This window comes from Simochromis diagramma, unplaced genomic scaffold (assembly GCF_900408965.1).
Source record: "Simochromis diagramma unplaced genomic scaffold, fSimDia1.1 OVJJ01000113.1, whole genome shotgun sequence".
Classification (NCBI taxonomy): domain Eukaryota; kingdom Metazoa; phylum Chordata; class Actinopteri; order Cichliformes; family Cichlidae; genus Simochromis; species Simochromis diagramma.
In genome coordinates, this window is record NW_024387142.1 from 129652 (window position 1) to 152501 (window position 22850).

Genomic DNA, 22850 nt, shown 5'->3' on the forward strand with positions numbered 1-22850 from the left:
CAGGATCTATTTTTTCTCCAAGCTTCATTTTTTTAATTGTGGTGAACTTCACGTAGCTGCCTGATGCGCATTCTGCTCATCAGTGGACTGAATTGTCTTTGGGTCATCAGTAATAAAGCGCCTTCAGGCGACTGTGGTTGTGATTTGGCGCTATATAAATAAAATAGACTTGAATTGAATCAATATAATTCAGGGTTGCATATTATAGTAAACGTGTTGAGACATTTTCCAGCTCACATGTATTCATTACTGTTTCCCCCAATACCGAATTTAAAACTTTTTTATTCAGGAGCTAAAGTTAAAAACGGGAAAGTGGGTAAGTGACGTGTCCGTGATGGTGTTTGTGTGGCGCAGAGGAACCACATGACACGGTAACTTCAGAGGTCTTTCTCAGCCGTCTGCTGAGCCAACAGGAGCAGTGCAACAAGGACGCCCTTTGTTTTCTTCACTAACCGGACACCGCTATACGAGGAAGACCTGCTGAACCGCACCGTGAGTGTATTTTACTTTTAAAACATCCAAACAGCGACGTTGTAAACTGCGCAACATCAGGGTGTTAACCTGGAGGTGGCAATAAAACGAGGCAGTCTGATTTCCCTTTAATGAAACATAAAACTTGAATCTGAAGTTAAGACAAAATTATTAGAGAGAAAGATTTGTGACAGGTTTATTACAGCTTCACTGCAGTGAAGCATTAACCTGCCTCACGCCTGTACTTTCTTACTAAAGGTGTAAAAGGTGGCACTGAATCATGGAGCATTCTTAGTTTTTCACAGGAAAAGTCATTTTACAAAAGCATAAACGGTGCAGTTTGGTGCACATGATGTCACATTGATTCAGGGATGTAACACTGATGTTGTAAAACGATTCCCTTCATAAGGCTTTATAAAACGTATAAAAGCTTTATAAATAAACTGACACAGTTTGTTTTCTCTTTTTTCTGATAATGTAATGATGAGTATTACTGTACTTGTCGTCATTATTAGAAAACCATGCTGGGACAAAACATTAACGCAACCACTAAGCACACTGTTACTTATTCTAAACACAGTGACATCATCAGTTCCTCTTTGCAGCTGTTTTTGTGTTTAATAGAACAAAAGCAGATATCGCAGTGCATGTTTTCTTGTGCTCGTTTTTGTTACGACTCTCTGAAGTGGGCCATGTAGATTAAAGTGGAGTAGACTCTGGTCAGGAGCAGCAGGTGTTGTGCTCCTTAACAAAGGCACCAGTGAACTGATAAGAGGCTTTGCTTCTAAATTTAGAACCAGGACGGCTTCCTGTCCACACACAGTGTGAGCAGTGGTGAGTTTCTGCAAAGTTAACTTGTTTTTTAATTGGGAATTAATTACATTTAAACTCCTAAATAAATACACAATTTTAGATTCTGGATTTGCTTTTCGGATTTGGGGAATTTCATCGCCCTGCGACAGACTGGCGACCTGTCCAGGGTGTACCCTGCCTCTCACCCTAAGAAGGCTGGGATAGGCTCCAGCACCCATGACCCTGAAAAAGGATAAGCGGAAGAGAATGGTTGGATCGATGGGAACTTCATCTAGTTTTTCAGCTATGTGTCCATCCTGAAGTCTTGGGAAAATGGAGTGTGTGTAAATGAATGCAAACAAATCCCCAAATCACACACTGTCATGGTCCTCGGTCAGTTGTTTTCAGTGTTTTGGACTGTTTTGGTTATTTATCAAGAGATGGTTTTTTATAATGTTTAGCTTATTTCCTGTGTTGGTTCTCTTTGTGAACTTAGTCCAGTTATTTGTTCCAACTTCTACCCTCAGTGTTTCTCCCTCTTGTGTGAAGTCTGTTGTATTAGGTCACACATCACTTCCTGTTTTATAGAGAGCAGCATAAACACAGTTGAGCAGATTGTGTGAATCTTCATTGTAACTGCATTTTGCGTTTCATTGTTTATTGTTTATAACACAGTTGCTGCAGGAGGAAGAACATGGAACGCTATATTAGATATTAACTGATAAAAGTGTGACTGTGTACGTGACAAATAAAAATTTGAATTTGAATTTGAAATTTGAATTTGATTAGCGGTCTGTGATGTATGGAGGACAAGAGTTACACAGCAAGTACATCAAAGAAAATTAGATGTATTTTATTTTATATGCAAAATGAGAGGAGGCTGAAGGAATATAAATGTGCCTCTAAGAAACATTTTAAGAAATATAAGGAACAACTCTTCTGAACACTGTGCAAAGGGGTCTCGGGATTAGGACTGCAGACTGATTCAGAGGCTCAAATTATGGTCATAAATATTTTGTACTTGTAAATCAGACTGTCTAGTTGTGAAGTGAGTTTTGTAACCTTGTAAACCAAAATATCTAAAATGTGTGCCTAAAAAAGATTTGTATTTGTAAAAGATAATTAAACAAGTTACAAGTTGTTTGGTTAATGTCTGTTTACGGATAGAAGGCAAAAAAATATGTGTGAAGCTCCGTGTTCAAGTTCCCTCGCATGCGTGTGAGTTTCAACTTGCACATACAAATTTTAACAAGATTTTTCTTCCTTTCAGCTGATTGGTCGATGTCAAGTTGTCAGGCGTCACACTGTAGAGAGAGGACGAGTGGACCCAAATGCAGGACTCGCAGGCAGATTGAAGGTGTGGATGGTATTTATTAGTGAGGCTGGACGGACAGAAGCTATCTGAAACTGAAAGACTGGCTGACTGAAGTAGACCTGGAAACACACCTGTGGATTAGACGATGATAAGACGAGGAACTGAGAGAAACTGAGGGTTTAAATACACCGGCTCATGATGGCAAGAAACAGGTGAGTACACACAGCTGGACTAAATCTAACTAATGACACAGGAAGTGGAACATACACACAGTCCGAGGCTAACACAATAAAACAGGAAATGTGAAAACTAAACAGTGATAAGGTCCAATACGGAAAACACTGATAAGAACCGTGGCGCTTTACTTAACTTCAGGTCCTGGAAGGGTAATACATTTTAAAGATGGAGGATGGCGACAGCCATTCTGTTCATGCAAACATCGTTGGGTCTGCCGTGATATGTTTGACATGGGACTTTTGCTCCTGAACCTCTGCGCACAGCATCTGCAGACCGGGGCTGTACGAAGTCACTTTCATCTTTACGCAGGACTGTAAGCTGTTGTCTGTGAGGCGTGAGCGGTTTTTGTTTTTAACATAGTTCATGGTGGAGAAAAGCTGCTCAAATACGTATGAGGATCTGAAGATCGACAATCCACAAATTAGGCATTGTCACGGTTTGCCAGGGCAAGCTGTGGGGATGTGGGGATTTTATTTTTTTCAAGATATTTCAAGATCACGATAATCTTCCAATTTAGAACCACAAGTTAAAAAAAAAAGAACATAAATAAAATACACTTCAGCTAAATACTTTTACAATTTATTTTCCCAAACCACGGAGCCGCAGTATAAAGACTAAAGAGCCGCATATGGCTCCGGAGCCGCAGGTTGCCGACCCCTGGTTTAGTTCAACAAAAAACAAAATCATTGTCCAGATATATCTTTTTGAATATCACGTTTGGTTACTACACTGTGTAATTTTTCGAGGTGCACATTAGAAAAGTTGCTCCCATTAAACGTGATATTCCAAAATATATATCTGTGTGGATTCTGGAGACAAGGCAATCTACAAGTAGTCCTTGGTGTGTTGTATAAAGACGAGCAGTACTTAATCCAACCAGGAGTTTGTCGACCCAGGGCAGTGAATAAGCATCAAATAATCCACAGAGAACCATATAGACCCATCTTTCGCATCTCTTTCCTTAACCAAGTGGTTTTAGCCTTCTTCATGCTTTCAGGTGGCTAAAGTGATATACCTAATGTGTATGTGTTAGTCCCTGTAGGGAAATTACTCCTCTGCATTTAACCCATTCACCCAGTGAAGCAGTGGGCAACCACCAGTGCAGCACCCAGGCAGCAGTGTGTAGGGACGGTACCTGGCTCAGGGGTACCTCAGGGTAGCCGTTCAGTGGATTGAAACCCCTGACCTTCCGATCATGGGGCAACCACTACCTTTGTGACAGAGAGACAGAGAGAGATAACAGGCAGGAAAGCATGAGAAGATTCAGGGACAATGACAGCCCCTGTCTTTATGTTGAATGTTTTTAAATGTATTCCACTACAGATTAATTCAATTCAACTTTATTCATACAACGCCAAATTTACAACAACAGTCACCTCAAGGTGCTTTATATTGTACAGTATACCCTACAATAATAGATACAGAGAAAACCCCAACAATCATATGACCCCCTATGAGCAGCACTTTGGCGACAGTGGGAAGGAAAAACTCCCTTTTAACAGGAAGAAACCTCTGGCAGAACCAGGCTCAGGGAGGGGCGGGGCCATCTGCTGTGATTGGTTGGGGTGAGAGAAGGAAGACAGGATAAAAGACATGCTGTGGAAGAGAGACAGAGGTTAATAACAGGTATGATTCAATGCAGAGAGGTCTATTAATACATAGTGAGTGAGAAAGGTGACTGGAAAGGAAAAACTCAATGCATCATGGGAATCCCCCGGCAGCCTACATCTATTGCAGCATAACTAAGGGAGGATTCAGGGTCACCTGGTCCAGCCCTAACTATATGCTTTAGCAAAAAGGAAAGTTTTAAGCCTAATCTTGAAAGTAGAGATAGTGTCTGTCTCCTGAATCCAAACTGGAAGCTGGTTCCACAGAAGAGGGGCCTGAAAACTGAAGGCTCTGCCTCCCATTCTACTTTTAAATACTCTAGGAACAACAAGTAGGCCTGCAGAGCGAGAGCGAAGTGCTCTAATACGGTGATATGGTACTACAAGGTCATTAAGATAAGATGGGGCCTGATTATTTAAGACCTTGTATGTGAGGAGCACGATTTTGAATTCTGGATTTAACAGGAAGCCAAAACAGGAGAAATCTGCTCTCTCTTTCTAGTCCCTGTCAGGACTCTTGCTGCAGCATTTTGGATCAGCTGAAGGTTTTTCAGTGAGTTTTTTGGACATCCTGATAATAATGAATTACAGTAGTCCAGCCTGGAAGTAATAAATGCATGAACTAGTTTTTCAGCGTCACTCTGAGACAGGATATTTCTAACTTTAGAGATGTTGCGCAAATGGAAGAACGCAGTCTTACATATTTGTTTAATATGTGCATTGAAGGACATGTCCTGGTCAAAAATGACTCCAAGGTTCCTCACAGTGTTACTGGAGGCCAAGGTAATGCCATCCAGAGCAAGAATCTGGTTAGATACCATATTTCTAAGATTTTCAGGGCCGAGTACAATAACCTCAGTTTGATCTGAATTAAGAAGCAGAAAGTTAGCAGCCATCCAGGTCTTTATGTCTTTAAGACATTCCTGCAGTTTAACTAATTGGTGTGTGTTATCTGGCTTCATGGACAGATAGAGCTGGATGTCATCTGCATAGCAGTGAAAATGTATGCTATGTCTTCTAATGATGCTGCCTAAGGGAAGCATGTATAATGTAAACAGAATTGGTCCTAGCACTGAACCCTGTGGAACTCCATAATTAACCTCAGTGTGTGAAGAGGACTCTCCATTTACATGAACAAACTGGAGTCTATTAGATAGATATGATACAAACCACTGCAGCGCAGTACCTGTAATACCTACAGCATGTTCTAATCGCTCTAATAGGATATTATGGTCGACAGTATCGAACGCTGCACTAAGGTCTAGCAGGACAAGCACAGAGATGAGTCCACTGTCAGAGGCCATAAGAAGATCATTTGTAACCAGTGTTGGGTAAGTTACTTTAAAAAAGTAATTAATTACTAATTACTAATTACTTAGTCAATATTTAAAATACTTATCTAATTACTGTGTCCGAAAAGTAACTTAATTACTAAATAAGTAATTTAACTAAATACCTCTTAAAATCCCTATAAACCTTGAGTGGACAAATAATAGAAATTAAACTCTTTAAATAATAAATAATTTTTTTTAAAGACGAAGACTCTACAGTACACAGCGGTAGCATCTCTTCCACAATGTAGCCTGCAATCATTTTTTAAGCTCACCTTCAGACGCTTTCTGTGCTGCTGAAGTAAAATCACGTTTTGCCTGCTTAGCAGGAGTTGCCGCGGTGTTATCCATGGATGATGAACAAGGATCACTCAGAAATGTTAGTCTATGCTCTCGTGTCAGGCGCTTCAGTAGATTACTTGTGCTATTAACAGCAGCCGATAGTTTTTTCTCCCCAGGACATAGCTTACATATACAGAGTTTACTTTTACGTTTAGAAGACAAATTAAATAATGATATTCAGTGAGTTTAATTATTTTACAATGTAACGCAAGTACATTGTAAGTAACTGTAATTAAAATACCTAAAAATGAACAGTAATCAGTTACTCTACTTTTTCAGTGGAAAAGTAATTACAGTAAGACGTTACTTAGTAACGCATTACACCCAACACTGTTTGTAACCTTCACTAAAGCTGTTTCTGTGCTGTGCTGAGCTCTGAAACCTGACTGAAACTCTTCAAATAAACCATTCCTCTGCAGATGATCTGTTAGCTGTTTGACAACTACTCTTTCAAGGATTTTTGATATGAAAGGAAGGTTGGAGATTGGCCTATAATTAGCTAAGACTGCTGGGTCTAGAGATGGCTTTTTGAGTAAAGGTTTAACTACAGCTAGCTTGAAGGCCTGTGGTACATAGCCGATCATTAGAGATAGGTTGATCATATTTAAGATCGAAGAATTAATTAATGGCAGGACTTCTTTGAGCAGTTTTGTAGGAATGGGGTCTAAAAGACACGTTGATGGTTTGGAGGAAGTAATTATTGAAGTTAACTCAGAAAGATCAATTGGAGAAAAAGAGTCTAACTTAACATCAGTGGTACTAAGAGTAGCTGTAGATAATATTACATCTGTGGGATGATTACTGGTAATTTTTTCTCTAATGATAAAATTTTTATTTGTGAAGAAGTTCATGAAGTCATTACTAGTTAACGTCAAAGGGATGGTTGGCTCAAAAGAGCTCTGACTTTTTGTCAGCCTGGCTACAGAGCTGAAGAGAAACCTGGGGTTCTTATTTTCTTCAATCAGTGATGAATAGTAAGATGTTCTGGCTTTGCGGAGGGCTTTCTTATAAAGCAACAAACTATTTCTCCAGGCTAAATGATGATCCTCTAACTTTGTGACACGCCATTTCCTCTCCAGATTACGAGTCATCTGCTTTAGGCTACGTGTTTGAGAATTATACCACGGAGTCAAGTACTTCTGATTAGAGACCTTAGTTTTCACAGGAGCTACAGTATCCAGAGTTGTACGTAGTGAGGAGGTAAAATTATTAACAAGATAATCGACCTCTGTTGGGGTAGCGTTCAGATAGCTGCTCTGCTCTGTGTTGGTACAGGGCATTGGAGATGATAACAGTGGGTGGATTATATTCTTAAACTTAGTTACAGCGCTTTCAGAAAGACATCTACTTTGATAAAGTCTACTCTCCACCGCTGTGTAATCAATTATTGTAAAAGTAAATGTTATCAGGAAATGATCAGACAGGAGAGGGTTTTCAGGAAACACTGTTAAATGTTCAGTTTCTATGCCATATGTTAAAACAAGATCTAGAGTGTGATTAAAGTGGTGGGTGGGTTCTTTTACATTTTGAGAGAAACCAATTGAGTCTAATAACAGATTAAATGCCATGTTGAGGCTGTCATTTTTAGCATCTACATGAATGTTAAAATCACCCACAATAATTATTTTATCTGAGCTCAGAACTAAATTAGATATAAAGTCTGAGAAATCAGACAGAAACTCTGTGTAAGGCCCAGGTGGACGATAGATGATAACAAGTAAGACTGGTTTCTGAGTTTCACAGCTGGGGTGGACAATGTTAAGCATCAGGCTTTCAAATGAATTAAAAGTCTGTCTTGGTCTTTCATTAATTAATAGGCTGGTGTGAAAAATTGCTGCCACACCGCCCCCTCGGCCTGTGCTTGGAGATTTCTGGTAGTTAGAATGACTCGGGGGTGTTGATTCATTTAAACTAACATAATCATCCTGCTGCAACCAGGTTTCTGTAAGGCAGAGTAAATCAATTTGTTGATCAATTATTAAGTCATGTACTAACAGAGACTTGGAGGAGAGAGACCTAATGTTTAATAATCCACATTTCACTGTTTTACTCTTTGGTTCAGGTGTGGATACTGTATTGTTCTTTCTTTGTAATTGTTTATGTTTAAGTTGTTTGTTGCTGGTTTTTAGTTTGTTTTTTGTCTTTTTGGAAGCTGACACAGTCTCTATGGAGATGGGTTTTTGGGGGGAGGGGGGGTAGCAGGAGGAGAGAAGCTGCAGAGAGGCGTGTAAGACTGCAACTCTGCTTCCTGGTCCCAACTCTGGATAGTCATATTTTGGGGGGTTTAATAAATTTGTCCATATTTCTAGAAATGAGAGCTGCTCCATCCAAAGTGGGATGGATGTCGTCTCTCCTAACAAGACCAGGTTTCCTCCAGAAGGTTTGCCAATTATCTATGAAGCCCACATTGTTTCTGGGACACCACTCAGACAGCCAGCAATTTAAGGAGAACATGCGGCTAAACATGTCACTCCTGGTCTGATTGGGGATTACAGAATACATGCCCCCCCGGTCAAAGTGCTGAACAGAAGGATAGTATAATAAAATAAAAAGAATTAGTAATAATAATAATAATGCATTGCATTTATATAGCGCTTTTCGAGACCCTCAAAGCGCTTTACAATGCCACTATTCATTCACTCCCACATTCACACACTGGTGGAGGCAGCTACAGTTGTAACCACAGCTGTCCTGGGGCAGACTGACAGAGGCGAGGCTGCCATATCGCGCCATCGGCCCCTCTGGGCATCACCAGTAGGCGGCAGGTGAAGTGTCTTGCCCAAGGACACAACGACCAGGACAGAGAGAGCAGGAGGATTGAACCGGCAACCTTCTGGTTACAGAACCCCCTGAGCCACTGTCGCGGTTAAAATACTGTAGATAAGATGAAAACATTATAGAAAACATTGTGAGACATCCATATATGTATGTAAAAAATATATGTGTACATGCAGATATGCACATACATATACAAAAGTCTAAACATTTACACAAAAGCACACATAGGTGAACATAAAATACATGTATACGTACACACATGCAAACATCATCCAATGAGATAAAGACCAGAATAGCTAAACAGAATAAAAGTGGTGTCAGAGAGATCTGAGATGAGACGTCCTGAAACAGATACAGTACGTGAAAGTGAATTTTGCCAAAGTGCTTAAGAGACTTTAAAAAAAAAAAGAAATCTTAAAAAATCTACTACATCATGTGTCATTGTTTTATGTCATGTGTAATTTCCATTGCAAATATTAATCACAGTTAAGTTAAGAGGGGATGGTGGTAAAAACTCCGGAGCTGTGATGTCATCAAGTACACTTCCATTCTTGTAAAGGGATCGCACTTTTTCTTTATTGAACACAAGACTCTCAGTTAGGCCAGCTTTCCAGTCGACCTCATGTTCCACTCCTCTTTCTTCTGCTTCCCGGCATCACTGAAGAAAGGAAGAGACTTCATCAGGCAAATGACTTCCTCCTGCCCCCTCAGCCTCCCTGGCCTCAGCCTCCTTGAGCCCGCTGCACCACCCCTCCCCTGCAGCGGTACCCACTACAGCCCTGCCACAGCTGGATGTTAAGTCCTTTAATTCCACTTTTGGATACAGATAAGCCAGGGAATGTCAATCTCTTTGACACAGTGTGTAATGTTCTTTGAAGAGGGTTATTAAACACAAGAAGCAAACTGACTGATAAAAGACATGAATCCAAAGGAGGAAACCGCTGGTAGTCCAGGTGAGTTATTTCATGCAATGTCCACAGAAAGTTTGGAGAATGGAGGAAAAGCTGACTTGAAAGGTTGGCAGATCTGTCAAGAGTGGAGGGTGACATTCACTAGTTTGTCTTCCAAGTATAAGGAGTCAGCTGGAGGATGAGCAGGCAGGTAAACAGGTGAAACGAGTATCCAAAGGAAACAAACCAGTTCTATCTTTTACCAGGAAATAAAGCCACTCCTTTAGCCACCAGATAGGTAGAGCTGGCTTTTACCTGCTGTAGCAGATGAACAGATATACAGTATTGGGGAGTAACAGAATAAAGCATACCAGCGTTACGCATTTAAAATACAAAATATGAGTAACTGTATTCTGTTACAGTTAGTGCTTAAATAAGTGATAATCAGCATACAACTACTTTGTTGGCAAAAATGGATTTTCCTGTTTTATATGTTAGGCTATCCCCTTTCTACTTTTGGTAATTCCACACCGGTGGAAACCCAAACAAAACACGCAATAAGAGGCTCTGATGTAAGCGTCCTGCTAATGTTGATGGCTTCAGTTACACAATGAACGCGGAGCACAAACAGAGCCAGCAGTGCACGGGCAGGAATGTTTTTCTTACTTGAAAATTCCGACACCACTGGTGAGTCTTTTACGAAGGAATGAAGTTGCTCCTACAATCAGCAGCTAAGCACTGGGGACGAGGGAGGGAGAAGATGTTGAAGGAAGAATTACCAAAGAAGCAACCAGGGCTGAGTCTGTTACTGAAGTAAGTTGGCAGATATTCTACTGAAGACAGGGTGGTGGAGCTGGTCCTTGCATTTTGTGACTACTGAAAATAACAAGACAGGTGGTTTGGCTGATTAAAGGGACTCTCCATAGCTGGACTGGCCATCGGCCCACCGCCTGGTGTCAATGCTTTTTTGTTGTCTTTCTTCCCTTAACGGTACAACAATGAACGGTGGTGGATTGGCCAGATGCTGGCAGATGTGTAAAAATAAGTCAGTTGTTTGGTGGTGGCTATGGCGGAGCTTCCACAGAGGCAACAGGTGGATGAGGGAAAGGGGAGGCAGGAGGAGGAGAGACCCGATGTAGCAGCGGCCGGAGTGTCAGGTGAACTGAACTTCAGGTAAGAAGTTATGACCTGCAGTCTGTCTGGGTCAGATATAAACCAAGTTTAGGTGGAGTTTATTTTCATTATGATGACTTTTTACAGTCAGTTACAATAACTCGTACTGCTACTAGCTAGCATGACGGAGTTTATACAGCTGGGTGGTGCTATGATGTTACTGATAGTGAACTTTATTCATAAGGTTAGTTAGTAGAGTTGCCAACCGTCCTGTAAAAAACGGAATCGTCTCGTATTCAGAGAAAATATTACGCGTTTCGTATTGAGCTGAAAAGGAACACAGTTTGTCCCGGACTTCAGCTAGAATGAAAAAAAAAAAGACACAAAGCTGGAGTTATTCTGTGTTTACGCTGCACAGCTGTTTCTTCTTCTCTCATTCTCTCACCCTCCCTCTCCTGTTGCTACTTCAATCATGAAACTGATCAATGATCAGCTGATCAGCTTTTCTCTCTTGTTTGTTTATCGCCCACTTTGCGCCAGAAAGAGGAAACCAGCGGATGTCACGTGAACCAACAGCAGCACGTTTAAGCTCGATCAGCTGTTGTTAGAATTTATTTAATATTAATTTCTAGTATCAGCTGATGTTTGCTGGAGCCACAGCTGTAAAGCTGCTGGTCATAATATCAGTTTGGATATGTGGTGAGAGGGAAACATGAAGATGAAACCAGGAGATGTCCTTACTGAATCATCAGAGCTGAACAGGTGATGGAGAAACAGGTTTACCTTTTAGGTGACATGAATGAGTTGAAGGGAAGTTATGAACTGTTTCTGAGAGACAAATAACACCAGGATCCTTTTCTAAGTAGCTGACAGCTGGTAACTGTGCAGGGGCGGGTCTAGCAAAGTGTTGCCAGGGGGGCAGGTAGGGCATTAACAGGGAGAGGGGGGCACAAAGACATACTTTCTTATTCTCATTTAAAATATCTAGTTTTTATTAATTAATTATCTCAATCTTACAACCAACGTTTTTATCTGACGTAAAATGTATAGAAATCATACATATACCAACAAGACTGTACATCACTGTCACAACAGCGTTTGTTTTCATTCAAAGGCTTTATGGCTTTACTACCTGGTGGGCCGGTCTGTAGTCAAAATGCCCGATTTTCTGTCCCAGTCCAGCCCTGCAGGTTAATGCTGGCAGTGTCACCATGCCAGCTGACTGTATTTCATCATCAGCCAGTGTTGTTCTTTATCAATATTACCAAAGTTTACCATAAGGCAGCATAGAAAGTATTTACTTGCTTTCAGGTTTTATTCAAATGTTAGTCTTTTCATTTGTTTCTCCACTTTTTTCCTGTTTCAAAATCACCAGTTTGTGAGAAGATTATCTTCTTTTTTTAATAGGCAGATAAAGTTTTGCATTGGAACTGGCTAATTTGTCAATTGTTTGTTACAAATGTTCGTATTTTAGTATTAAAAAATGTTTTTGCCCAAAACATATGTGCACTACATGTCAGTAAAAATACTATGCAAATATTGATGTCCTTGAATGCTGAGTAAACACTGACAAAGCACTGATTGTATCTCTTGTACTTTATCAACACAGTATCTAAAAACTTGGCACCATAGTGGTTAAAATCTCATTCTAATAAGAGTTAAAAGCGCATTCGGTTATTAAGTTTATAGGATTATTGAATTATGGTGAACGGTTGGTAGAATTGTTTTTAACATTATCTGCCAATTACATCTGCCACCCTTCTCCAAATCTGTGCCCCTACCTGGCCCCCCCAACAAAAATTTTCTAGACACGCCATTGATTTCAGGGTCCCATCATAATTTCTTCAGAAGTAAGTACTGTATATGATGCCAGTATTTCCCCACATTTTCTAGATTCTGCACCAGTACTGTGTGTAAAATGGCATCAAAAAGTTCATTAAGTTTTATTCTTTCTCACCTGTCTTTCTGTCTCCTTTCACTTTTTATAGGTTGCCATGTTAGAAAACACATTTTGCGCCGTCATGGTGTTTATTGATGTGGTAAATGAATAGTTTATGAAAATATCACCAAACCTGTCATTTATTAGTTTTAATATTCAGTAATGGCAGTGAGACCAAATCAGGAAAATGTGACAGTGATTAGTGGAATTTTGTGTCAAAAGGTATTAGATCTTTTTCAACATTAAGCCCCAAATTGTAGACTAAGGTAGCTTTTACTGATTCCTACAGGGAAAATAACTTTATGCTGACCTTAAGATTAGGTGTAGTGGGCAGCCACCAGCTATAAGATTGCTCATTCTCTCAGGGAAACCTCCAAGAAGTTATGATGAGGTATATCCCAGACATTTGAGGACTGTTGTGATGAAACGTTTCTGAAAACACTGAATCAACTTTCTGGGATTTTCTTACCAGAGCATGGATCAGGATGATACATTTTACACATTCGTCCCAATGTTTCTTCAACCTATATTTTTAGTTTTAGCAACAGCCTGTTAAATGCACAGCTGCACTCTGAACATTACACAACAGGAATAAAAACAACTTTTAGTTGAGTCGCGGTCTCCTATTAAGAAGGCAGATTTGGAAGATAAAAATTCTGATATATATTTACTGATAACAGTCTGTCTGAGGTTCTGTACAGTTAGTTTGCATTATTGGTAATGCTCTTCGCCACATTGCAGACTTTATTCAATCACCAAACCACATAAACAGTTGCTTTAAGGCACATTTGATTGTACGGTTAAGTGCCAGCAGAAACAGGCTTCTACAGAAGAGCAGGCTCTGCCTCCCATTACTACGTCTACCTGGGAACCACAAGTAAGCCAGCAGTCTTAGAGCAAAGTACTCTAAAGAGGAGATACAGTACAATGAGTTCTTGAAGATGAGATGGGTCCTTTTAGGGACATCATAAACTTTTACTTCTTTTGATAAACTTTTGATGGATGGATGTACTGCAGTCACACAAATCCTAACCGTGGATGAAAGGAGTTCCCCTAGATCACAGCAGGTTAATACGAGAAAATAAGATGTATTGTGTGCACACTGCTGAGAAAGAGAATCTGAGTTGTGGTTGTTTTTGTAGTTTTACATGAAAATCCCAGAGTTATTGAAGAGCAATATGCGGGGCTCGCCTATAAGCTTGAGTGCAAAGTTTTACTGAGACACGGTTTTGGCACAGGTTTGCAACATCCACATCACCATCTATCTCCTGTCTTTAAGCAACAAACAAACAAAAAGATGTAGCTATCACAACAGCAGCAGGCATAAGACGTGATTTTTGGGGCTTTAGATATTATGCAATTTGCAATAAACTGTGTGGCACAGATTTTGTAGTGACTCATTTAAATATTCTCCTCTTTACAAATACATGTCACAAGGCCATGTATTTTTACTCCCCCTTGCGTTAGTAAATCTGGCCTAATTTTTCCGTTTTCGTCAAATTTCCAACCTTTGTAATAAAGGTCCAAATACTGCCGAGATTAGATTAAAGGAGTAGAACGTGCACTTTGTAGTTTAAATATGGCGGATATCCGGCATCACACTGATAATGAGACAAGCGCAGGGTCTTTCGGGTTTTCAGAGCATTTTTCTAACTCCTTATCAGTTCTCTTACCACCTTTCCTGCACTTGGATTTGTTTCCCTCGAGGTCAAGGAAAAGCGATGGGAACGAATCTTTCTTTTTCTGCGGATGCCTTTCTAACAGCGTCACCGTGTGACGTCACATATGGCGAACCCCCTTCGCCAAGCTGACGTCAATAAAACAAACCGAAGCGGAATGACGCACTTAATAAAAGCTCGGTGTGCGACAGCAAGAGCAGCCGGACACAACGCGGAGCCACTTTTACAGGCGACATGTCAGATTCAAACCTGTAGTTCGAGTATGTGTATAGTTCATCGGACGGGGTACAGTGAGTTTTATGAACGGACCCAGACCCCCGACCCACTGCTCGGCACCCACGTCGACTAACGCTAATACCCTTCACGGCTTGTTCACGCGCCATACACATGAATGCTTTTATTTTGATGTTTCCCGGAAGTACGCCACATCCTCTGTTCTTTTCTTGACTCGACTGTATTCTCATTATCAGCACAATAGGCAGGAAGGTTTACAGCTGGAAGAAAGAAAATTTCGTTTACGTCCTCGGAACTAAACGGGCTTTCAGCCCAACAGGGACGTATTCCCGCCCGTGTCCCTCCGCGGGGCTGATCCGGGTCCACGGCCCGAGCAGTGGATCTGCCGCAGCTGAAGCCTCCGAGATGCTCCGAGCTCTCTGCAGCTGCACAATAACAGCGTCACCGATACCGGCCTGGGGACACAGCTATGATTTTCAGACGGAGAGCCAGGTAACTTGAAATAGCTAGCAATAGATGTGAGAATGGAACAAGTGGGCACAGAACAAGATGCTGATAGCAAAACCATAAAGGGTTTATTAGGATGGAGAGACTGTGGTGTACAATGGGCGGCGCTAGGCTGCGATTTTGCAGAGACATGGGCGAAGGTGTGGGTGTAGGGATTCTTCACACGCCAAGTCTTAACATGGTCACAAGTTCGGGAACCATATACATATATACAGCCTCTCCCTCCAACTCCGCTTGGGCATTTCAGACTTGTAATATGTGGTGAACAGGGTGGTGGCTGCTGCCCTAATATTAGTCTCACATTGGTCTGCAGAAGTGACAATCAGACGGAGAGGCAGTGTGATCAGATCTGATCAAAGTGAACAGTGAAATGCACAAATCTATTTAGAGGAAGTGTGATTTCAGCTGTCATATGACATACCACACTGTAACGTGCCTGACTGCAAAGTTATGAATCCGTCTGGGTATGAATGTCAAATTATCATAGAGAACTAGTCCATCACATATTAGGAGAGTGTCAGAAGATTATTCTAGTCATCAACCTCTCCAAGTCCACCGAATAAGTTTTTCCCCAAACTTTTCCAGTGTCCCATTAGCCAGTAACGTAACTGGGTCACTTGACATAGTAATATACATCAGTATAAGACTAAAATTAATTATTGGACATTTTTAACTGTAGAGGTTTTTTTAAATTATTTTTTTAGGGTTAAATAAAAAAAATAAAGTTAATAAAGATGTTTTTACAAAATCTTAATAGAAGCATAAATTCTATGCACGTATTAACAGTACAAAGCTAATGTGGCAAAGTCGACAAAGTTGCCTTTATCCTCTGAAAACAATATTGCTGTAATAGTGCGAATGGTCTCTTTCTTTTTCTGTTCGCCCAGCTGGATGGAACAAGGCATCACTGTTAAGTTGGATAGATATGAATATGAGCCTGGTTCTGCTGGAGGTTTCTTCCTGTTAAAGGGAGTTTTTCCTTCCCACTGTCGCCAGCACAGTGCTTGCTCATAGGTGTCATATGATTGTTTTAGCAGTGTCTACCTTACAATATAAAGCGCCTTGAGGGGACCGTTGTTGTGATTTGGTGCTATAAAAATAAAATTGAATTGATGTGAATCGTATGTTATGGTCTTTACACTGAGCCCCTCTCAGCTTTAAAGACCCGTGGGAGGCTTTGATAAGTGTATCAGCTCTTTATCAGTATGATAAAAACCAAAAGTGAGGAAATACGCTTCCTTTCAACAGAGTTGCAAGGTTGTTTTGGCAATATGTAGCAGCTTATTACCAATAAGCATTTTACTAAAATGCATTAGGTTAAATTAGGTTTAATATACGTGCAATTGTATGACATAAGAGCCACTTCCTGTGAGTGTTCCTTTGTTATCAAACACAAAAAGACCATGCCAGTTGTGTTCACGCTCTGATGACACCTGTGTGTGATTCCAAACCAATGAACACACATCTATCACAAACCCTTTTACACTGATCTGTTCCAGTGTGATTGTGTGACAGCAATCAATGTCACTGAAAAACGGACTGTCTGAAAGTACTATTTCATTTGACAGCTCACTACAGGCTCTTTTACATAGAACTTGTTACATATGCACGAATATGTTAAAAAAAAGACTTTTATTGATGTATATTTTTATCCCTTTTCTAGTGGTGTTGGGTTTTTATTTAAATGCTTGATAATGGAAAGTATTGTCACACTTACTGTTCAAGATGGGCAAACCCTTTTAATAATTAGTAGTGCCAACTATGGAAACACCATAGATATCAATAGACATTAGGGCTGCCACGATTAGTTGACCAGTCACGATTACGTCGACTATCAAAATCGTCGACGACTGATTTAATATTCGACGCGTCGTTTGAAGCTTTGTAAGATCCCAAAAGACGCAGGAATAAGTAGTAGGATTTAAGAGTGTAATAACGGACTGAAACAGAAGATGGCAGCACTGCATGTACAAGGATGCCAGCTGCCGTTAAACCCCGAAGAAGAAGAAGCTGTGTCCGGTATCGTAGCTGTGTACAAATTCAGGGGCTGCATCCTTCGCAGGCCACAATTGTTGGCCGATTACGTTACAGCGACGTGACAAATGTCTAAATTCGAAGACTCAGAAAAATGCGTCCTCCTTCTCCCCAGATTTGAAGGATGGGTGTATCCTTCGTGGACCAACCTTTCCCAGAATTCATAGCACAACTCAGCCAATTCCAGTTTCCAACAATGGCGGCAGCTACTTAGTTTTAATATTACTCTTATTATTTCTGGGTCACAAAAATAAACTTTTAACACATTTTCAGGTGATACTGTAGCTGTGTAAACCTCAAATATCTGCTCGGTTTATCAAGACACCACATATTTGCAAAAGCGCTCCGACGTTTTCGGAGACGTTTGGCTGAGGTTAAAGTTACAGTTACAGACATTAATACATACATGTTTACCATGAACAGATACACATTTGAACACATTTTTTAAAATCTTTATTACATATACACCCCATTATTTTAGGTTTCACAATTACCTCATAATTTGTTCTAACATTACTACACAAATATGTATCATAGAATAGAGTGTTGTAAGAAAATGCCACACCCATACATATAAATCCACAGGAAAAATACAAGACACTGGTATCAGAGGCAGACTGGTACACTGATACTAACTAAAACACAGCATAAACAGGGAGGACCCCCCCGTCCCCCCTTAGGAATTTTTGGGGAATGAATTCATTGGAGATGGTGCAGCACGGTACAAAAATTTCAAGGTGTCAAGAGTTTCACTCTCCAGTGGACTGACTCGAGAAGAGAGGCGGTTGCCATGGTAAAGTAGAGAGGAGTCGTCTTTCTTCTCATTACAGAGACAAGCCCCCTGCACAAAGTGTAAGGGGAAACATGAGCCAGACACCAGACCAAAGACCAGTAGGGAGGCCAGGTTTAAACTGTGACCCCTCCCCAACTTTTTCAAACCAATCACATTCATGCCTTGTTTGTGCCACATTATAAAAAACTCTGTTCAATGGCAAGTGGCAGCCTTTCCTTGTCCGCTAGCCAAGGAAAAGTCCATTGTGCTACGTAAAATTAACTTGAACCTTTAACTGATTAGTATTTAAATTCTGGTTAAAAGTATGCTTTGAGTTTATTCATCTTCTGTTATAAGAATGAACCGGACAACAGTACCTAAGGAATCTAAGGAATACAAGATCTATTTTCAGACTGGTTTCCTTCCCGAAGATACTTAAGTCGTTTTTGTTTTATGACTCATCCAGCTGTCCCCGTCTCTTCATGCCTTTTCTCCTCTTCAAATCCTATCCTGTCACTTTAATGACATTATCTTACTGTGTTTGATTCTTCCATCCATCCATCCATCCATCCAATCGTCCGACTACCATCCATCCATCCATCCATCCATCCATCCAATCGTCCGACTACCATCCATCCATCCATCCATCCATCCATCCATCCATCCATCCATCCAATTGTCCGACTACCATCCATCCTTCCATCCATCCATCCATCCATCCATCCATCCATCCAATCGTCTGACTACCATCCATCCATCCATCCATCCATCCAATCGTCTGACTACCATCCATCCATCCATCCATCCATCCAATCGTCCGACTACCATCCATCCATCCATCCATCCATCCATCCATCCATCCATCCAATCGTCCGACTACCATCCATCCATCCATCCAATCGTCTGACTACCATCCATCCATCCATCCATCCATCCAATCGTCCGACTACCATCCATCCATCCATCCATCCATCCATCCATCCAATCGTCCGACTACCATCCATCCATCCATCCATCCATCCAATCGTCCGACTACCATCCATCCATCCATCCATCCGTATTACTCTCTTTCCACAAACATTTCCCCTTCTTTTTTTGTATCTTCCTCTTCCACTGACTGCTTTGGGCTCACAACTATGTGCATCATTCCATCCATCCATCCTTCTCTCCTCCTCACAGGATGTTGCGATCGCTGGTTTGTGGTCGGCTGGGTCCAGTTTGGATGTGGAAAGCGCTGCTATTCTTTGTGGCCATTGCTTTTGCCACCCAGCTGCTGGGAATCATCTTCAACAAGAGGTATGGTTTTGCTTTTTCAATTTGATCTGCATTGGATTTTTACATTTTTGCGTCAGATTTAGTTTTCTTTCTCTCTATTATGAGGAAATTATGTTGGCAGTTCATGGACAACTGTGGGCTGCCCGTGTTCCTATAGAGTGGGTTTTTGTCACATGGTAACAGTGTCACAAATATGTGGTAGAGCTGGTACAACCATTGGATGTCCTTTTTTCGTCCATCTGTGAAGAAAAGTGAAGTTGTACAGACCGAAAGTGAAACAGAGATCGCTGGTTTGTGGTCATAAACAGCTCTCTCTACGTTTCATACTAACTCAGCATAAACGAGTGTGTAATGTTTTTGTACTTGTCTCATTCCTGATCAACTATTATCGCGCTAGTACCTGTTGACTTGTCAACCAGTTGGCATTAACTAACATACAGCATCATCCATGTTGAGCAACATGCAGTTGGTATTGTGGAGGACTACAGCATGGGAGTACGTTTGCAGTGGTTGAAAACCCCCTCGCTGTAAGCTCTACATAGGCAAATACATGCTCAACAGTATTGCATATAGCAATATATATACTATAATACAGTAATAGTAAAATAACAGCCACACCGCTAGATGCTGCTCTGGGTTCATTACATGCAAAGCGAGATATTTCAAGCCTTTATTTGTTATAATTTTGATGATTATGGCTTACAGCTTATGAAAACTTCAAATTCAAAAGCTCAGCAAATTTGAATATTTTGAAAAAGTTCAATATCGTAGGTTCAAAGTGTCACGCTCTCATCAGCTAATTAATCCAAAACACCTGCAAAGGGTTCCCGAGTCTTTAAATGGTCTCTCAGTCTGGTTCATGGGGAAGACTACTGACCTGACAGTTGTGCAGAAAACCATCACTACAGCCTCCATAAGGAGGGAACGCCTCAAAAGGTAATTGCAAAAGAGGTTGGATGTTCTCAAAGTGCTGCATCAAAGCACATTAATAGAAAGTTCTGTGGAAGAAAACGGTGCACAAGCAGCAGGGATGACCTCAGCCTGGACAGGATTGTTAGGAAAAGGCCGTTCAACAGTGTGAGAGACCTTCACAAGGAGTGACTGAGGCTGGAGTTAGTGCAACACACAGACGGATCCTGGAGTTGAGCTTCAAATGCTCTATTCCTCATGTCAAGCTGATCCTGAACAACAAACAGAATCACCTGGCTAAAGAATAAAAGAACTGCTCTGTTAATCTGTGGCACAAAGTCCAGATTCTGGTGGGAGCAAATTTTGCATTTCCTTTGGAAACCGAGGTCCTAGAGTCTGGAGGAAGAATGGAGAGCAGTGTCGGTCAAGTTAGTTGAAAAAGTAATTAGTTACTAATTACTGATTACTTTTCCAAGAAAGCAATCCTGTTACTTTACTGATTACTTATTTTCAAAAGTAATTAGTTACTTAGTTACATTTTAAAACCATGATAAACAACCTGAATATGTAATAGAGCAACAGACCTTTCAGCCCAGTTCTACTTTTTCTGCATAATCCATCATATAAAATGTAATCAAATGAAAAACTTGTTTTGTTAGTTTTAATCTTTTAACTTTATGCATCAAGCAAAAATTAAATAATATGCGACATTCTCTGACTGGAAGAATGTTTAACATTTAAATCTATTTTCTGCACATTCCAGCACATAAAATAAAATAATGTTTTGTGTTAGAGTTTGTATTGTTGATTGTCATTTATGCTTAGAAATATTTACTTATATATGCTTAGAGTTTTGTAATTAGTTGTAGATTGGTAGAGGTTTTGATCCTTGATAGTCTGCAAACTTTGTGTGTATTAGACAGCACTTTGGGAGCATGAGAGGTCATACCGTGTTTTATTGTTTTATGGTAGGATCAACGTAGTTGCGTCTGTTCTAGTCTAAGTGTTCTTTGTTTAGATGAACTGCAGGACTTCCTCACCGTGTTATCTAGGATGAACCATCTAGGGTGAGGGGGAGGCTACCCTCTTCCTGACCAAGGATGTTTGACCCTTTGATCAGCAGTACACACACACACACACACACACACACACACACACACACACACAGGCAAGGTACTCTTTGTGTTTATGTAAGACGTCATATGTTAATGAACCTATGCATATTCATGTAACCTCAATAAAAGGACAGTGTACGGGAGGACGGACGAGAGCAACTGGGGTCAAGCGAAGGAACGGTGCCTGTCCGGTTCTCTCCCGTGCACGAGAAACATGAAGAAGCTTGCCTACTTGTGTCTTGCTTTGCAGTGTAATTATATTGTCTTCAACGTTCCAGCGGATAGATTTAAGCTACAAACCTATCATTTTGTGTTTTCACTCTTTCAAATAGATGCGAGTAAAACACAGCAGAAAATAAATAAAATCAAAGACTCAGCAGCTCTTAAATCTATTGTCACCTGTTTAGCAGGAGTGGGGCGGGTGGAAGTTTGCCCACAGTGGTCCTGTCAGTGGGAGGATCCGGGGGTTTCTCTGTGAATGTCACATTCCCGTGGCAGCGTGCTCGCTGCTCGCTCAGAGTTGAAGTTTAATGTTTCGGTGTAGAAAGAAGTTTTCTTTCCGCGCAGAGTGTGCAGCAAACGCTGATGTTTTTGTCACTTTTTACAGAATCAAACTCAAAGTAATGTGATTACTTTCACGCTTTAAACGCTGCATGGTCGTACTCTCTCCATTGTTGATCTGCAAACATCTGTTGCTGCCACGGACGTCGCACGGGCTTACGTCATTGTCATGAGACACTCTCAGAAACAAAATCATGACGGTTTAGTAAAACCTTGTTCAATGACCATGGGATAATTGTGCTTGATTGGCCAGCAAACTCACGTGACCTGAACGGGCTTTGCCAAGAGAAAGATGAGACACATGAGACCCAACAATGCAGAAGAGCCAAAGGCTGCTATTGAAGCATCCTGGTCTTCTATAACACGTCACTGCTGACGTGCCACGCCGCACTGAGGCAGTAATTCATGCAAAAGGGGCCCAAGACAAGTACTGAGTACATATGTATGGTTATACTATCCAGGGTTTTCATAAGTGTAAGCCATGATCATCATAATTATAACAAGTAAAGTCTTGAAATATCTCGCTCTGCATGTAATGAGTCTACATTAGTTTCACCTTTTAAGTAGAATTACTGAAAAAAATTTTTGCACTATATTCTAATATTTCGAGTTTCACATGTACATGGTATAACAAGCCTCCACACTGCGCCCCCTGGTGGATACACAAGATATTACCACCGGTTTTCCTAAATGCTGCTTTTGGGACGTTACCACCCATGGTTGCATCGTCCAGGTGAGGGTATCATTACAGCCACCCATCAGCTGGCAATTGGTCAGAAATCCGTCATGCGCCCACCCACGGTCCTGTCAGGGATGAGACAGCCGTTTTTAAAGTGGCTGTATCTGTAAGCCTAGTCTTCAAAGTAGAGATACTGTCTGTCTCCTGAACCCTGGTTCCACAGAACAGGGCCCTGAATGTTGTGAAATACTGTTGTCCTTGCTGTCCCAC

At 40.9% G+C, this 22850-nt stretch overlaps 1 protein-coding gene across 2 annotated transcripts in view; it reads left to right on the forward strand.

The window, feature by feature from the left end:
• The first annotated feature begins 336 nt into the window (after nucleotides 1-336).
• gal3st4 (galactose-3-O-sulfotransferase 4) overlaps nucleotides 337-22850 on the forward strand; it is a 28601-nt gene continuing 6087 nt past the window's right edge. Inside the window, exons 1-3 of one of the 2 annotated variants that reach the window (XM_040047170.1) lie at nucleotides 337-492; nucleotides 2534-2790; nucleotides 19221-19337. In XM_040047170.1, coding sequence (XP_039903104.1) covers nucleotides 2774-2790; nucleotides 19221-19337 — 134 coding nt within the window. In that variant the 5' untranslated portion in view covers nucleotides 337-492; nucleotides 2534-2773. Of the gene's footprint in view, nucleotides 493-2533; nucleotides 2791-12906; nucleotides 15221-19220; nucleotides 19338-22850 lie in introns of those variants that run through there. The other variant, XM_040047169.1, reaches the window with a different exon arrangement.